This window comes from Lycium ferocissimum, chromosome 7 (genome assembly GCF_029784015.1).
Source record: "Lycium ferocissimum isolate CSIRO_LF1 chromosome 7, AGI_CSIRO_Lferr_CH_V1, whole genome shotgun sequence".
In the NCBI taxonomy this organism is placed as follows: domain Eukaryota; kingdom Viridiplantae; phylum Streptophyta; class Magnoliopsida; order Solanales; family Solanaceae; genus Lycium; species Lycium ferocissimum.
In genome coordinates, this window is record NC_081348.1 from 26,076,587 (window position 1) to 26,094,122 (window position 17,536).

The window sequence follows — 17,536 nt, forward strand, 5'->3', positions numbered from 1 at the left end:
TTTTTGTGCTTTTGTTAATGTAATAAAACGGAAAAAGTGGAAGAAATCAGGATTTTAATAGATGCAGTCATCAAAGCTAGTAAACAAATAGACATATATATCAATTTTCAAACCTCCTCTTAATAATTATAAATGATAGAAACTATGGCAAATTGGCATTTGGCAATTGGATGTATATTTACAACAGTTGTTAGTAGTCACTGGATTTACTGATGCATCCGAAGTTTGGTGTAACCGTCAATAAAGTGGATGCACGGTACAAATTCCACCAGATGCAAAAATAGTTGAAGATATATGATTCTTGCGATGCTCATCTGCTTAAGTCTTGATGGACACACATAATAATTCGATGTTAGTACTGGTGAGAGATAACAAATATGTTGTGAGAACGTCGAAGAACGAAACTTGGCTCGGACACCACATCGCCAAAATCCACATAAACCTTAAAAGTTCTAGTACTTTAATTTGTATTTGGAGAAGTACTGACCCTATAAACATGTTCTTCCCCAGTGCATTCATCAACCTCGACAATCCAATGGCTCCTCCTTCCACTAACAATCCTATTACCTTCTGAAGCACTAATTTTACTAACTAGTAACCCTTCTCCAATTGGTAGAAAGTAACCCTTGTGATCAAAATTTAACCTAGGTCCTTCATGTAGGGCGTTGTACCCTACAATAAATGCACCTTTAACACTAACACCTTGTTGTGCTGCTTCAAATACTTCTTGAAAATCCTCCAATTTGCAATCAATAAGTACAAAATCAGCTCCTTCATAGTTACTTGTCAATAAAGTTTTAACATCATCACCTATCACAAACTCAACAAAATTTGCATAGTCTCCCAATAATGTTTCTTTAATTGCATGCATTTCTTGCTCTTTACGTAATATACACACCACCCGGCCACCGGTTGTTGAGCCGCCGCTACTAAGCCTGGTAAGCGCGGATCCGGGGTGGCGGAGCATGCCATCACCATGAGGGCTGCCGAATTATTTCGCACCATGGCGGATATGAACTGTTACATCGGGCGTGTTTCCTCTTTCACCCTAAAATCTCCAAATAAAAATCAAATTAATGATGAGAATATTACTGAAGAAAGACGAGCTTTAGAACAAGCAGGTCAAATTTTATACACTATATATAAAATGTCAAAATTTTTTCTTATGTATATATGCTAGAAGTTGAATCCCGTTGACATCTTCATGTGTTCTTTATATTTTGAATCTCTTTAGTGAAACAGCTCCGCCACAGACGACATAAATATTATAGATTTACATAGCTAACCCAATTAACTTGCTTGGGATTAAGATGTAATATATAGCTATGTTATTGGTATACTACTGAAGAGAAAATAGCTAGAAATCAGAAAATGAGTACAAAGGAGAGGAAAAGATTAGATTGCGTGTTACTTACCATTTTTAGAGTTTTGAGAAAAGCATTTTCAGCAGACCAGCAATCCATTCTTCCCGATTCTGCTGTTAGTGTTATTTTGGATTGTTTAAACTATTTATAGGAAGGGTTTACAAGATTGTTTTCCTTCATTTCTAAATAATGAGGTCAAGTTACAATAATAGTTGCATAGGAACAACTGAGGAAGGTATTTATTGAACAAGATTTCAAATTTGTTGACCAAAGTGGAGAACGTCACTTTCTTGTTAGTGTGTGTTGATGAGGAGTATTTTATTGGAAAAATTGAACTTATTCATATCAACGTATGCGACAAAGTAATACGTGCAACACGAGTCTTTTGTACGAGAAATTTAATCATAATGAACTTTTACTTCAATTAAAAAGATTCCAACATCAACTCAAATAGTGTCCAATTACCTATATTCTATTAATTTAATATTATTACATCTATTTATCACTTAATAGTGGTAACTTAAAATGATTTGATGTACGTACCTGGTCCAATTAGCTGTGTTCCCTATTTTATTTGTTTGTATGCTTCTACCACCTAATAAAATATGGTTAATCCATTAGATACGTTTTTATTAGGACGATAAAAGGTCTGAAGAAAGTTATACTATCTTTATTTTTCTTGTTAGGTCAAGTCACATGATTCATCTAAACTCTTTTCTAAGATCCGAAAATTGAAAGGGAGAAAGAAAACCAGAACTCCAATAATATTAATTTGTATATATTCGGTGTTTATACTAAACTTATGACTACACGAGATATGTAATCAAATATACTCTTATCATTAAATAATTAGCTTGTATTCTCGTCTTAATTTATGACTTGATCCTGACTTTGTGGTCAATGAAGTGAATTGAAGCAGACAGTGGGTTCAAATTTAACAGAGAAAGCATTTAGGTGATCTAACTTACCGTATGTCGTAAGCCTTAATTTGTAGATAGAGTTACTAGGTATTTGTGCTAGCTAATGGAAAGTAGCAGTCTTGCATAAAATTAATTGAAATGTGTGCAAGCTAACCTGGACACTACAATTATTAAATTATACTATATAGTACTATAAATAGCAAAGGGATGCGAGTAAATATTTCATATCTAAGACTCCTTTCTCAACTGCTGGCAGTTTGTAGCCTAATTTTCTCTTTTTCTCATACATGCTTTCACTAGAATTTGGAGTCCTTTTCTTATGAAAAAATCACTTTAGTTTTCTGGAAATGGAAAAGTCTCTTTCTTCTCATTTTGATTCTCTATGGCATGGCAATAAACTAAGATATATATGGAATAGATAACACCTTGCCGAATTACCTAAGTATTTATATATAGATAAAACAATTTAATTGAATTAGGTTCGGCAGAACTTTCAGCGGGTAGGTAATGCAGCACAAAGAACTCTGAATCCACAATTACTTCTCCCCATGTCTTGTCCTAATAAAATGACACATACAAAACTTTTTCTCTATTACGTATGCTTTAACTTTTCCTTTTAAACTAAAATATGATAGTTTTAGTTTGGCAGGGTTAAACTATGTTTAATTGATATCGATTAATTGTTTATCAGATTGGCCACACGTGAACTCTCCCAAACTAAACTCTATTCTCATCAATTAGTGGTAGTATTCCAATCAGTTTAATTTATACATTTAATTTGTCTATTTCGTTGAATATATGTATCTTTTGACCGGTACACGTCTAATAATTTCATACATGATCTTCATTCCAATTTCATTGATAGCTACGCCATAGTCTTCAGTGGACACTCTTACAGGCTTATCTAATCATTAACTTTTAAATCACATTACTACAGTGTTTATGTGTAACGCAAAGTGTGATCCTGTGAAAAATTAAAGTTAATTTTTTGGAAGAATAAATATCATAGATATTTAGAAGAGTTTCTAGAAAGTTATAAGGTAATATCTTTGATATATATTGTATTAGGAAATGTCTAGAAATTCTAGACACTTAGATATATTATAGTTGAGGATAGAATTATCTAGATCCTTTTGTAACAAGAATAATATCAAGATATTAGAGTAGTGGTAGGAGATAAAGATGACTAGATTTTTCTTATGGATGTATCTAGAATAATATCTAGAAGCATCCCTAGACAAGTATAAATAGGGGTGACATTAGGCATTTGTAATCAACCCAAGTTAACCCATACAACCCCAATTGTAAGCTAATACTACCAATACAAGACAATTCAAATAAATTTTTCCTTTTCATAGCTTCCTCTTCTTTAGTTGAATCTTCCGATCTTAATTAACGATCTTGGGCTAGCAGAAGGTCTCCCCGATTTACTTTTCTTCTGCTATATTTCTCTACAGATCCAAGTAGGGGTGTACATGGACCGGGTTGGTTCGGATTTTTTAAACACCAAACCAAACCAATTGCGTCGGGTTTTTAAATTTATACACCAAACCAAACCAATAAAATTCGGGTTTTTCAACCTCGGGTTTTCTTGGGTTATTCGGTTTTCTCGGATTTTTCGGGTATTTTTTTTTTTCGGAATAGTCTTGATACAATACATATAACTTTTACTTCAAATATTTCTGTCCTAGTAAGATACAACTATATAATTAAGGTGTTTCTTAAGAAAATAACACAAAATGTGAGAAGAGTGATAACATTGTATTAAAATATTCAACAAAAACTAATAAAATCGGTTAAAATAAATATTGCTAATTAACAAGCCATAAAGAAAATGACCATAATCTAAAAATACTAAGCCATGCTAAAATAAGCACGGCTAATAAGTATTAGTTACATGAAAAAGAAAAAAAACTTAAGTTATGTATTTTCACTCTCTAAACTAATTATGCAAAACTAAAGAATAGATATCCAACATTATTGTCATTCCTAGTGGTAAATTGAATTTCTTTTGTTAGCGTTAGTGTTGAGTGATTTTGGTTTGAACTTTATTTGAGTTACAAATATCCATAGGATATAAAACTTATTGACATTCAAAATTCTAAGTTCAAGCTTGAATAATATGATAATAGATTAAAAAACTACGAAAAAATAAAAGAAATATCTATAAATTCCATTACAAATAAATATTTTTATGTATAAAATATTTTAAAAATTGAATACATGTAATGTCGGGTTGGTTTGGTTCGGTTTGACTTTTTTAAGTTAAAACCAAACCAAACCAATTATGATCGGGTTTTTTTTTCTCAACACCAAACCAAGTCAAACCAAACCACTAGTCGGGTTTTTTTCTCGGTTTGACTCTGTGCGGTTTGTCGGTTTCTTTGTACACCCCTAGATCCAAGTATGAAATGTTAGATATACGAAATAATAAAACATACTAGTACTATATTAATTAGTGCTGTTTTCAAAGTCACGCACGCTTAATACAAAAACATAGTCATATGATTTAATTAGCTTTTGATGTAACCCTAATTAATTTAAACACCCGGCCCGTTTATTCAGATTTGATCAAAATAACTTTAAGAAGAATACTCTACTAATAAAGGATTAATTTCCTTCTGACAAGCAACTTGGAACTGGTGCACATCCACTTGATTTTGACTAAAACCTATGCTATTTTCTTAGGGAGGCAAGATCTATGTATTATAATTACATCCAAGTCCACAACTTTGTCGGAATATAATACGGATTTTTCTTTATGGGGCAGAAATGTTCTAGAATTTGAGTGTCTATTAAAATTTGTACTTGAGGCGAAAGGGACACTGGCAATATGATACTACGTTTTTGGTAAGACAGTAATTCATATGGAAAAAACACCGTGTGGAATTACATGGTTTGAAGGGTTTTAGTTAATTGATTCTCCTTTCTCAAAAAGTTATACTGTGTAAGGGTAAACAGAAATCTTTGCATATAGATAAATTATTTAGTTCTCTTAACAGAAGGAATTTTTTTAGTGTAACAATAAAAATGTGTCAAAATTTATTTCATGGGACGTATTTGAATCTCAAGTGCAGTATTCTTATTCCTTTTCTGTTCTCCTTTTTAGCATTCTTGACTCTATTGCTGAAAAATCCAATTTGATTAGAACCCAAGTGACTTCGACATGTCATCTTATGACTTCAATTTCTCTCAATTCGAACTAGATTTTTGAGAAATTGAAAATAATTCAAAAAAATACTTTTCACAAATTCAAAAATTGAATTTCTCGAGGTACTCTCACGTGTAGACTATTAGCTGTTATGTTTGGTTCCAGGTGAACCATATTACATTTAACTGCAACAATGCTCATTTTAACTCAGTTTTCTATCAATTTTTCCTCGGACAAATTGTTCAATGTCTATGTTATTTTAGGCACAACCCTACATGCTTGGATCTTGTCATTTTTCAATCATATGATATTCGGAATTGACTGGTTCGATTAATCTAACTTTGCGTCACAAAATGCCTATTAAGTAGTACTGCAAAGGATAAGTTCGAATTTGAATCCTAATTTAAACTTCTAAAATTATCTTTTGGAGTGTTGGACCCAAACTTTACTAAGCGCTTTTGTGATCTTCTCAAGGTGGTGTTTGATTCCAAATTTGAAAAAGAGTCCTTGCAAAAGAAATTTTTAGATTTCCCCAAAAACTACTTTTCCAACGAAAGAAAAGCTTTTTAATTGTTATAAAAGTCGACAAACTTTAATGATTAATTAAGAAATTAAAAAAAAAAAAAAGAAGAAAAGAAATAAAAATTGAAAACGTCTCTTCAGGTACTTCTTTCCGTATTGTTTTAATTGGATTCAAGACTAATTTATTTTAAATTGATTCTCGTTCAATTTTGTTTGGTGAAGACTGCAAAGTAGGTTCAATTCCACAATATTCTGCGTTGACAAATCTACTATTTTCCAAACTTAAAGTACCATTTAATATGATATTAAGTAATAATCTACTATTAAGGGCAAGAATACAATCACACCATAAAATAGTGTTAGTATGGTCTATATAGAATAGAAAATACAGTTGTCTTCATTATCCAATGAATTTGAAGAGTGGTGAGATTCACCCCTCCGTTGTCATTTGTCAAAGAGCAACCCCAAAGAAACTTCCATGAATAACATAATATTCGATCAATCACGTCGTACAGTACAAATTTTTATTTTTTAAATTTTTCGGAGATTTAAATCTCCTTGATATATACACATACAGACACACATCGATAAGTATAGCTACCCCTCTTAAATTCTTTCTATAATTTGTTTGCGTATGTCTTGCTGCTTTTGCATGTTTCCTATGTAACTAATCGGTTTTTAGCCTTTGCTCTAGTTGTCCAGAACTAGTGATATTTTATTTTTCTATTGATTAATATATTTCTACAAGCAGGTAACAGGACAAGTAAAAAGAACGCAAAAACATAAAAAGGCAAGGCAGATGTATAGTATCGATGGCAATAACGGAGCCAAAAATTCATACAAAGCTCAGAGGATTCAAAAATACCGTCATACCGAGGGTTTGGACTTATGATCAAACAAAATATAAGTGTTGAACCTGTTTGCCACTGTACTAAAATATTCTCCAACGTCAATCAGATTCAAAAATTACTCCATATGATAAAAAATGTTTTTATACTATATTATTGAGTAAAATTTTCTGGCGATAGAGATTCAATAGGAACCCCTTCCTCTATTTCTGTCACCCCGGCCGTAGGCATTCAATGAATAGGGGCCTAAAAGCGAAACTTCACGAGAGGGACCTATATTTTTATTTTTATTTTGAAGAAAATATCGTCATATATATATATATATATATATATATATATATATATATATATATATATATATATATATATATATATATATATATATATATAAAATCTATTTTTCTAGCTTTTTTAGATGCGAACTCATTAATTACTTTTTTATAATCGATTTGTTCTAACAATTCCTTTTCAATTGACAATATAGCTAAGCAATTCAATCTCTCTTGAGACATTGTTGATCTTAGATAAGATTTTATCAATTTTAATTTGGAAAAACTTCTTTCGGCTGAGGCAACAGCTACAGGAACGGTTAACATTATTCTCTAAGCAATATATGTATTTGGAAAAGAGCTCCTTTTGGGAATTAATTAATTCTTCATATTTTCTCTTTTTGCACAACCAAATGCATATTTTCTAGTTGACATAGTTAAATTGAATAAATTCTAATAATAACTAAAACAAGAGTAGATACAAAGTTATTGACAATCACAAATTTTCAGTGAGAAATATAATATAAAGCTATAATAAGAAAACCTGGCTCAAGAATTTGATAAGTTGATATAATGATATCGCTTCAATGTAACGATTGCTTCTTGCAATGCTTGAAATTTTGAAGAACACACCAAAAAATAAATCTTGAACTTTTTGTAATTTTTGCAGTAGAATGTTAGGGATTTAGGAGATTTGAAAATAGAATAAGAATAATGAAAAGGAGAAGTAAAAAGGTAAAAGAGATAATATGAATAATGTGTGATTTATTAGAATATAAAGGAGAAACAATGCAACCGTTTCAAATCCAAAAAACTACTATTATAAATCTTCTCCTACAATAACTCTCCTAACCCTATGAGGATATGAGTACAAATATTTCTTTTTAAATAATTAATATTATATAGAGTAGTTTTAGGAAAAGTAGGGCTCCCTCCCCACATTAAATGGAGAAAAAGTTGCTTTAAACTTCCTCCCTAACTCACGTGGGTGTAACTAACCATAGGAGTACTACTTTTTTTTTTATCTTTCTTTCTTTTAAGTAGTCGTAATATATAAGCATATAGAATCTTTTTACAAGTGGAGCCCCCAAAAATATAAGGCCCCAAGCAATGGCTTGACTTACCTTACACATGAGCCTGCCCTGCCGCCAACCAACATGTGTCGTAAAAATAGTAAACGTTCCTCCACTTTTAACGAGAGTTTGATTCCTGAAAAGCTGAAAATGAAGTCATCTTTGATAGGACACACTTTTTACGTACGAATACAAATTAATTACGCTTGCGAATGCCAGACGCTCCATGGATAAACCAACAAAAAAAGAACAAACGGTGTCTCTGTATACTGGATCCTCCCTTTGCGTGATGTAACATCTATATGGAGTCATTGACGTAAGTCACAACTCACAGACCTCTTGCTCAATTCATCTTACAGGTTTCAAACATTAGCAGCAAAGCCTCGTTGGACAGACAAGGTCCAACAAATCGAACAACGAAAAGTAAAAATACTCCGTATAGCTGTATATTGTTTGGTGATTAATAAAAAAATTAGTTACCGAGAAAAAAAAAAACTGTAGTGTTTTTGCTGCTTCGAAAACCAATTAATTTAGCTTTGAAACCAAACACGTTCTCCTACCATCGTAGCTCCAACCCAAAAAGGGCACCGAAATGTACTGCATTTGTGCTTCCCTTTGTTTATTGAACTGATTTCCCTTCTTGTTTTCTCTCAATTTGATGAGTATTTCAGTAGCTAAAAAAGTAAAATTGTTAGTTTATTATATTGGGTTTTATAGCCTGTTTGGCCAAGCTTATTTTTCCCCCAAAAGTACTTATTTTTTCAATAAGTGCTTATTTGAAAAAAAGTGAAATGTTTAGGCCGAGAAAATAAGTCTTTTAATAATATGAGCCTTTTGAAAAAAAAAAACAACTTTTTCTTTTTGCCCAAAAGCACTTTTTTGAAAAGTACTTTTGAGAAAAATACAAATTGAAGCACTTTTTAACAGCTTGGTCAAATACTAATGACTGCTCAAAAGTGCATTTTTAATTAATTGGCCAAACACAAACTGCTTTTCGCTAAAAATGTTTTTTTGAAAAGTACTTTTAAAAAAAAGTACTTTTTAAAATAGTGATTTTGAACCATTTATTAGTCTAAAGCATTTTGTCTTAAAGATATAATTTTCAAACAGTACTCGTTAACCAAAACCAACGTGTCCCCCCACGCACATAATTCTCTTCTAAAAACAAACCAAAATCTAAACCAAACGCCACGGAAGTTTGACTATGATATCACAATCTCCCACAGAGTAGTCTTAATAGTCTTGACTTTTAATCAAATCCAGTCTTCAACACATAATCTCACTGAAACATGCTCAACGCGAACCGACAAGATACACTAAGCTCTGAAAATAGAAGAGGTCAAAACATGTAATTACACTGGTAGGATGATATATGTGGTACCATTAACTTCATCATCAAAAGAAACATCCCTTTACTCCACTGGGACTATTCTTCTGGCTCGCCTAGAAGAATCTTCGCCTGATTCACCGGCTTGTTCCACCGGTTCTGCATTTCCATAGTACTCCAGAGCTGAATGTGCCCACCCACCCAAACCCTTCCAATTTGCAAGGTCATCCCACAAGCTGCTAATGGACCCTACACATGTTGAATAGCCTGTCAAAACTACTCGTGCAACATATCAGTGCAAAACTGCCTCTGGTTTAGAGGAGATTTAGCTCCTCCATAGAGTCTGGGTTGAAAACCATACAGCACAAGCATAATACTTTTTACTGAATACACGGAAGTTAAAAATGCGCATGTCCAAATTCTATGACTACAGGGAACAAGGAGGTTACATAGTTTTCTAAAACTCCGCAAGTCAAGAGATTATATAGTTTTCTCTAACTGCGTAAGTCAAAAGAGCAACAAGTGTTACATCTATAATTGCAGCAATGCTGCCCATTCATCAGTGAAAGATATGTCTCAACGACTTTATGATTCTTAGTTCAGTCACAAAGTTACGGTCTTGATTTGATCTCGAACTTTCATGTAAGATATGGTCTTCTTGCAATGAACTCTAGTTTCTAGATAGTTCTGTTCTCAGTAAAGTAAACACCTTTTGTTTTGATAGGTGTATTCATGCAGGGAAAGTTCAGATTAATCTCAACTCTTATAGCTGGTTTAGTGTTTCTCATCTGAAACAGCTACTATTTGCTCATTTTCTTTATGAAATGAGAGTATCTGGTAAACAAAGCGGACTTACTGAGCTGGTACTAATTATTACCCGTTAACGGTATTCAGAAGTATCACGTGCAAGGAGAAGCATGTCAACGTTACTTCTGCTTTTTAATAAAAAGTTGGATGAAAACTAACATAATCAAATATAGCAAAGACACTGACAAGCATATAAAAAGAGGCAGTATTCTTCATATGTCTAAACACGCTAGCAATGAAAGGAAATTCTGAAATACAATAACATAATTAGAGCTGTTTTAGACATGAAAATGCAAAGCTTTAACAATAAGTATATGGTGAACTTTTGGGTCAGAGATATTTGTGTGGTGCACTGATCTCAAGTGGTTTTAATCTTTTACAGTAAACACAATGTTGTCATGGAGTTAGGATCAGCCTATATAGCTAAGCAGCTCGAGGACTCATATTCTTTCACCCATTTTTCTTCTTCTGCTCCTAAGCTGTGTTCAATCAATCATCTACGATAAGTAAATTGTTGTCGATTTATCCTATCAGAGTTCAAAAGTAGTCCCATCTATCAAAATGACTCGGGGACTCATTTCCTTTCACCTATATGTTTTCTTCCGCCTCATTAGCAGTCATCGATTAAACGAACGAATTTGCCAATATTTGCTAGGACTCAAACAATTCATATGGTCTTAATCAAAGTACTGGTCATCCACTAAAAGGTGCCACATCTTAAACAGGCCCTAAATCACCTTCTTATAAGAAGAAATAATTATTAGCTTTTGTTGAGTGCTGAACTGGGCACAGAAAATGAACTGCCTGTGCAAAGAAATATGATTATAACTTAACTAGAGAGTCCACCGGCTGTAATATTTGAACGATTAGGTTAACTGGAAAATCATGTTAACTGGATAGAAGCAGCAAAAATCAATGATATTTCAGTCATTGTGTATTCTCAAGTATCAAGTCTGGAAATTAATGGCACGAACCCAAGGACATGGAATTCAAACAACCTACCTTGATTCTCCAGCAAGCTGAAACCCTTATCCCATCCGGGTAAATACTTATCAGCGTTAGCTTTCCAATTTTGTTCAAAGTCGCCAAGCTCGTCTAAATGTAAATCAAATACCATTAGATATCTCCTCTAACTCAAAAGGCATGGCATCTATCATGTTGTTGAAATGGAAATACCTTCATTGAGATTGTGCAACGTCTGCAGTGTGTCCTCTCGCCCATCTGAACTATGCTTTTCTGTGACAGAATGGCCCTGCATAAAGCTCACGGATATAATCAGGACAACAATACAATCTCTACTCAATTTTTATTTCTACCAAGGGATAACAAACGAGGCAGTTCATTTTTTTTTTTTTAAGAGAAAGTAATTGTATTATAGAGCAAACAAGGCAACTTAGTAGAATTCGATGTCCTGACAAACACCTAAAAGAAGAATTTCAATCTCGAAAAGAGTTTAGTAGTTTACATCTGAATAACCTAATAAGTTAAAGAGGACCAATGAACAGTGCCCTTTAATTATACATTTATTAAGAAGAGAAATACCTTCTCATGAATCCCTTTGGAAATTGTGTGCAGGGACTCGCCAATTGTCTTATCGTCTTCTTTCATTTCTGCTAGAACCACCTGAGCAGTATAACAAAAACATTGCAATTTGTTTAAACAATGTACTAATAATCATACAAGAAGCAAGAGTAGCTACTTCTCTGATCCCGATAAAAACTACTCACCCCATCAGGACCAGTAATTCTTCCTTCCGAGCAAGTGTAGTACATCCCATTAAAACCACCATAAGCAACTCTGCGGTAGCTGAAACCGTGGCTCCCTATAAATTAAATTCACAAAAATTCAAACAATAACTACTACACATCAACCTCAAACACGTTGGTATCGGCTATATGAATTTGCACTTTCATTCAAGCTCGTTTCTTATCATCAACATACTAAATAAAATAAAGTGTGAAATATAAGTTTTATATATATATATATACACTACTACTACTACTACTACTAATAATAATAATAATAATAATAACAACAATAAGAATAACAATAACAACAACAATAATAATAATGATATTAAAAGTTCTCTAATAAGTCTAAAACCTATCCTCAACTAGTAGCTATCAGCCTATCACCTATTTGGACGAAAATATGAATTCTATAATTTCACACACAAAAAATTGAATTTTATGTTTAAAGTAAAACCAGGTAAGCTAATTGAACTCTAAGTTAAAGAATAGCACTAACCGTTGGATTTTTTACTTGGTTTCTTGTTCTTAACAACCAAGTCTTTACTTGGTTCAGAATTTTCCTGAGCCTGTCCACCATCACCTTCAGGATTTAGCTCTTCAATGGTAATTTGCTTCCCAGCGCCTTGTTGTCCATCAAACGGGTCGTTCCAACCAAACCAACCACCAAATGGTTCCTTGAAAAATGGATCATCAAAAGGGTCTTTTCCTCCAAATAGTTTCGACATTGTTCACTGTTCAAGAAAACGATCATTATAAACAAACCCCACCAAAAAGGAAGTAGCTTTTTCACTTCTTGTATAAAAACAAATGTTATTTTTTGTCACAGGTGAAATGGAATTGCTAAGCTAATACCAGATGAAATTTAGAATACATATTACTCCCTCCATTTCAATTATTTTGTCTGATTTTCAATTGGCACAGAGTTTAAAGAAAAGACTTTTGAATTTTGCATGGTTAGTTAAAGATATGTGAAATGTTCTTTAATTGTTTAAGTTGAAAATAAAGAGTTTGGGAAAAAAGGAACGATATTTTTTTTTTATAACGGACTAAAAAAAAAATAAGATAAATAAATTGAATGAGATTGTGTAGTAATTTCAAGATTCAGAATTGAGAAAATCAGTTGAAAGAATTCACCTTGGCCTTGAGAGCTTGTGCTACTTGCTTGCTTCTACTTCCGTGTGTGAAACAACGAAAAGGACAGTGCTTTTTAGTATATGGTGTCATATTGATAATGAGTGAAGCTTCTCGAATTTGCATTTTACTTTTAATGGGTAAACTTTTATCGCCCCTTATATTATTTGGCGCTTTCGCATCGAATCATTGTGCTCAAACCCCGATAAATTAAAAAAAATTACCAAAGTTATCTGCACCGAAAGATATTTTATGCCAAATATCATACGTAAGGCATAAGTATGCCTGGCAAATCCGCATACAAACTACTTAATGGGCAAACTTTTATGCGGATTCGGTATAAACTTGTGAAGGAATTACCAAAGTTATGTCGGATCCGACATATTGCTTTATCGCCGAATTCACTTAACAAGTTTATGCGGTGGAGGCTACTTTTAATGGGCAAACTTTTATGTCGGATTCGGCATAAACTTGTGAAGGAATTACCAAAGTTATATCGGATCATACTTTAATGGGCATACTCGCATCCTTACAAGGAGTCCCGGCGTTTTTGGTGTGTGTTTAAATTTTGCCTTTTTTTTAAAATTTTAATTGTGTGGAGGTTCGAACGCTGCAGAAGATTTAGCGGAAGAAAATTTAAAGATTTTAAATATGACACGAAAAGAAGGGCAATTCTGCGAATTGCTACTTTGACCCACCGAATAATTCACTGGGCCCTAAATTACTCTCCTTTTTGGTGTGTGTGTGTTTTGTCTTTTTTTTTTTTTTTTTTTTTATTTTTAAATAACAAAAATTACAGTGCACTGTTATATCAAACTCTCTGGACGTTTGAACTTTTGAGAAGTTTGTAGAAGCACCTCGCTATTACTGGTGTCTCTATAAGTTTAGCTGATAAGTAGCTAATAAATAGAAGTAATCGTTCAAAATATCTTTAAGTAGGCGTTTTGCCATAATTTTCAGATAATTTTTATTTTATTTGTTTTTTCGAAATTGGAGTTGAAAAAGCAGTTGTGTTTAATTATATTTTTTGCAAGGAGAAAATAGAACATTTTATTTGATTTTTTAAAGTTAAAAATTTATAAGTTGAAAAACGGTCTTGGAACATTTTTTCAAATTTAGAATCCAACTCCAAGTTGGATTTCAAGAGATCTCAACTAGCAAAAAGAAACAATCTTTTTGTTAAATTAAATATCATTCATTCCATTAAGAATAAAAAATTCTAATAAAACCCCTTTATTCAAATCATGAATTCTATCTTCCCATTTATGAAATCATTACCCACTCCCCACGCCCTAAACACTAAAGAGAAGAGGGTGTTCTTTGATTTTTGAAAAGTGGAGGGAGTTTGAGGAACAAATTGAAGTGCCAATATACTTAATATTAGCACTACACTTGTCAACAGAAACATTTACTACTTGAATTTGAAACATGTTATCTGATGGAGGCTAGTAGGAGTGGCATCAGAAAGAGGTATGGAAAAGGGGAATAGAAAAGAGCAAAAGAAAAAGAGAGTTAGAAATGGAGGGGTACACATCATGTGAGATATATCGTGTATACATCACAGATGCTATTTGTATGGCTGTGAAACAGAAACCATTAGTCACCCTATTTGTATTGACTCATTATTGACCAACTATGTTAGTTATTTCTCAACTTTGCCGGATCAAAGGCTCCATGCCTGGAATACATAAAAAAAATAAAAATTGAGTTGTTGATATAGGCAAGAGTTGGAACAAAATAAGAAATAATTGATGGCATACAACTCCTCCTTGTATGTGGTGGATGATTTGGAGAGAAAGGAATTCAAGATATTTTCAAGACAAACAATAGTTAGTCAAGAGATTAAGAATTTATCTTGTTATTTCACTTTCGTGCAAGAAGGAATATCCAAATAAGTTAGAGATTCATTAGAATTTATAGAATTCCTCCAACATTTGCGACTTGTACAGAAAATTCCCCACCTACTTCTCTGTCATTTGCGAAATAATTATTATTATTGTTCAAGAAAGAACCAAATACATGTGAACCATCACATGTATAACGTATAAAACACATTTTTTTGCACGCTTGTATAGAAAAGCACTACTTTTATGTCGTTGATTACCATCTAAGAAAAAACAAATTCATGTGATATTTCACATGTTTGGTGTTCATAACACGCATTTGAAGAGTATCTTTTAAATTGAAGATAGACTTTCATGAAACAGATTCCTTTAGTGGAGATTAGTAGGACGGAAAAGGGTAGTATCTTAGAGGGAAAAGGAAAATGGAGAAAAACAAAGATAATAAAAAGTAAAAAATGGATTACAATGTACAAAACACGTGAGACGCGACGAAGAGAGGTGATGCATCCGTGAGATATGGGAAATAGGAAAGAACAAAAATAGCGGAAATTAGAATTAGATGAGTACAAATTCATGTAATATGGATTGTGTATGACATTCAAATCACGTGCTTTGAAAGTATCTTTTTGGATGAAAATAGCAAAAAGAAATTTCACACCTACGTCACGTGCTTTGAAAGTATCTTTTTGGATGAAAAATAGCTTTCATAAAAGAAACTTCACATCTACGTTTCGTCATTTTTTTTTTTTTTTTGAAATAATTATTATTTGTTTTTAATCATTAAAAATTAATTTTAACAAAAAACGCTATTTAAATAGATTTTGAAGCGGCGGCGGCGGGCAATCGAGAGAGGATGGGTTGGGTTTTTTCAATTTTTTTTAATTATTTAAATAGATTTTAAAATAGAGTTTTGTTAATTAATATGATTAAAAATTTTGAAAAAAACCTAACACACGCGAATATCGGAGAGGTTGGGTTGGGTTTTTCAATTTTTTTTAATTATTTAAATAGATTTTAAAATAGAGTTTTTGTTAAAATTAATTTTTAATGATTAAAAATTTTAAAAAAGAAAGCGGCGGCGGCGGCGGTGGAGGAGGCAGCGGCGGCAGTGGAGGCGGCGAGGTGGGCTATCATGATTTTATAACATGTTCAAAATTTTTCCATGCCTTTTTTTTATCTTATGCTCTTGTATAAAAAATTTAAGCACACATACTTTTTTTTTTTTTGCTCTTGTATAAAAAATTTAAGCACTACTTTTATGTCATTAATGAAAATAATAATTACCGTCTAAGAAAAACAAATTTATGTGATATCTCATAGAATGTATAGTGTTCATAACACACATTTTATGAGTTTCTTTAAAATTGAAGACAAACTTTCGAGACACAGATTATTTAATTTAGTGGAGATTAGTAAGAAAGAGAAGGATAGTACCATAGAGGGTACATAGGGGGTGTACCAGTTTTTGCTTTTGGACAAAAATATATTTGTACACTTTGCTAATTTTGTGTTTTAATCATCAAATGAGAGAGCTGGACGATTGAGATGTAATATGCCTTGAAAATTTTTAGGACAGTTTTATTAACTCTGAGATAGAGTTAGATTACTGTAACACAAAAGCGGTGGAAGGGTTGAGATGTAATAGGAGAAATGAAAGGTTTGAGAAAAAATTCCCAGGATGCAGGCCATGGAGAAAAATAAAGATAATATAAAGTAAAAAATGGATTAGAATGTTCAAAACACGTGAGACGCGATGAAGAGAGGCAGTGCATCCGTGAGAAAGGGGAAATAGGGAAAAACAAAAATAGTAGAAATTAGAATTAGATTAGTACAAATTCATGTGATATAAATTGTGTCTCCAAATTACGTGCAAATCACGTGCTTTGAAAGTATCCTTTTGGATGAAAAATAGCTTTCATAAAAGAAATTCCATACATACTTTTTTGTCATTTGAGAAATCACACCTTTCAAGAAAGAAAAAAAATACATGTGAACTATCACATGTATAACGTTCAAAACACGTTTTTTGGGTCCCTTGTATACAAGCACTATTTATGTCATTAATGAGAATAGTTATTATCGTCTAAGAAAAATAAATTCATGTGATATCTCGCATGTATAGTGTTCATAACACACATTTCTAGAGTATCTTTTTAATTGAAGATAAATTTTCATGAAACAGATTTCTTTAGTGGATATTAGGAAGACCGAGAAGGGCAGTATCTTAGCGGGAAAAGAAAAATGGATAAAAACAGAGATAATAAAAAGTAAAAAATGGATTAGAACATTCAAAACACGTGAGACACGACGATTAGAACTAATGCATCCGTGAAAAAAGGGAATCAGGGAAGAACAAAAATAGCACAAATAAAAATTAGATGAGTACAAATCAATGTGATAAAAACCAACCCATATCAAGATTTTGGCTTGATAACACAAAAATCATGGGTAAACAGATAGAGTTTAAGATATATACCTGGATACAAGAAGTTTGGGAAAATGACAAAAGTTGTGAGTGTACAGTTTTGT

The 17,536-nt window shown here is 32.4% G+C and overlaps 2 protein-coding genes and 1 long non-coding RNA gene across 3 annotated transcripts; 1 reads left to right on the forward strand and 2 right to left on the reverse strand.

The window, feature by feature from the left end:
- Window positions 1-460: 460 nt before the first annotated feature.
- Window positions 461-871, reverse strand: LOC132062063 (uncharacterized). Its single transcript, XM_059454711.1, has one exon. The coding sequence runs from the start codon at window positions 869-871 to the stop codon at window positions 461-463; it is 411 nt and encodes a 136-aa protein (XP_059310694.1).
- An 8,464-nt stretch (window positions 872-9,335) lies between these two features.
- On the reverse strand, window positions 9,336-13,288 carry LOC132064051 (uncharacterized). Its single transcript, XM_059456912.1, has 7 exons — window positions 13,167-13,288; window positions 12,529-12,763; window positions 12,009-12,103; window positions 11,824-11,904; window positions 11,458-11,533; window positions 11,284-11,376; window positions 9,336-9,723 (listed from the first exon to the last, which is right to left on the reverse strand). The coding sequence occupies exons 2-7, from the start codon at window positions 12,755-12,757 to the stop codon at window positions 9,560-9,562; spliced, it is 738 nt and encodes a 245-aa protein (XP_059312895.1). The 5' UTR covers window positions 12,758-12,763; window positions 13,167-13,288; the 3' UTR covers window positions 9,336-9,559.
- On the forward strand, window positions 9,869-10,405 carry LOC132064052 (uncharacterized). The gene is made up of 2 exons (XR_009416494.1): window positions 9,869-9,918; window positions 9,954-10,405. It is a non-coding gene; the product is annotated as an uncharacterized LOC132064052 (long non-coding RNA).
- Window positions 13,289-17,536: the final 4,248 nt, after the last annotated feature.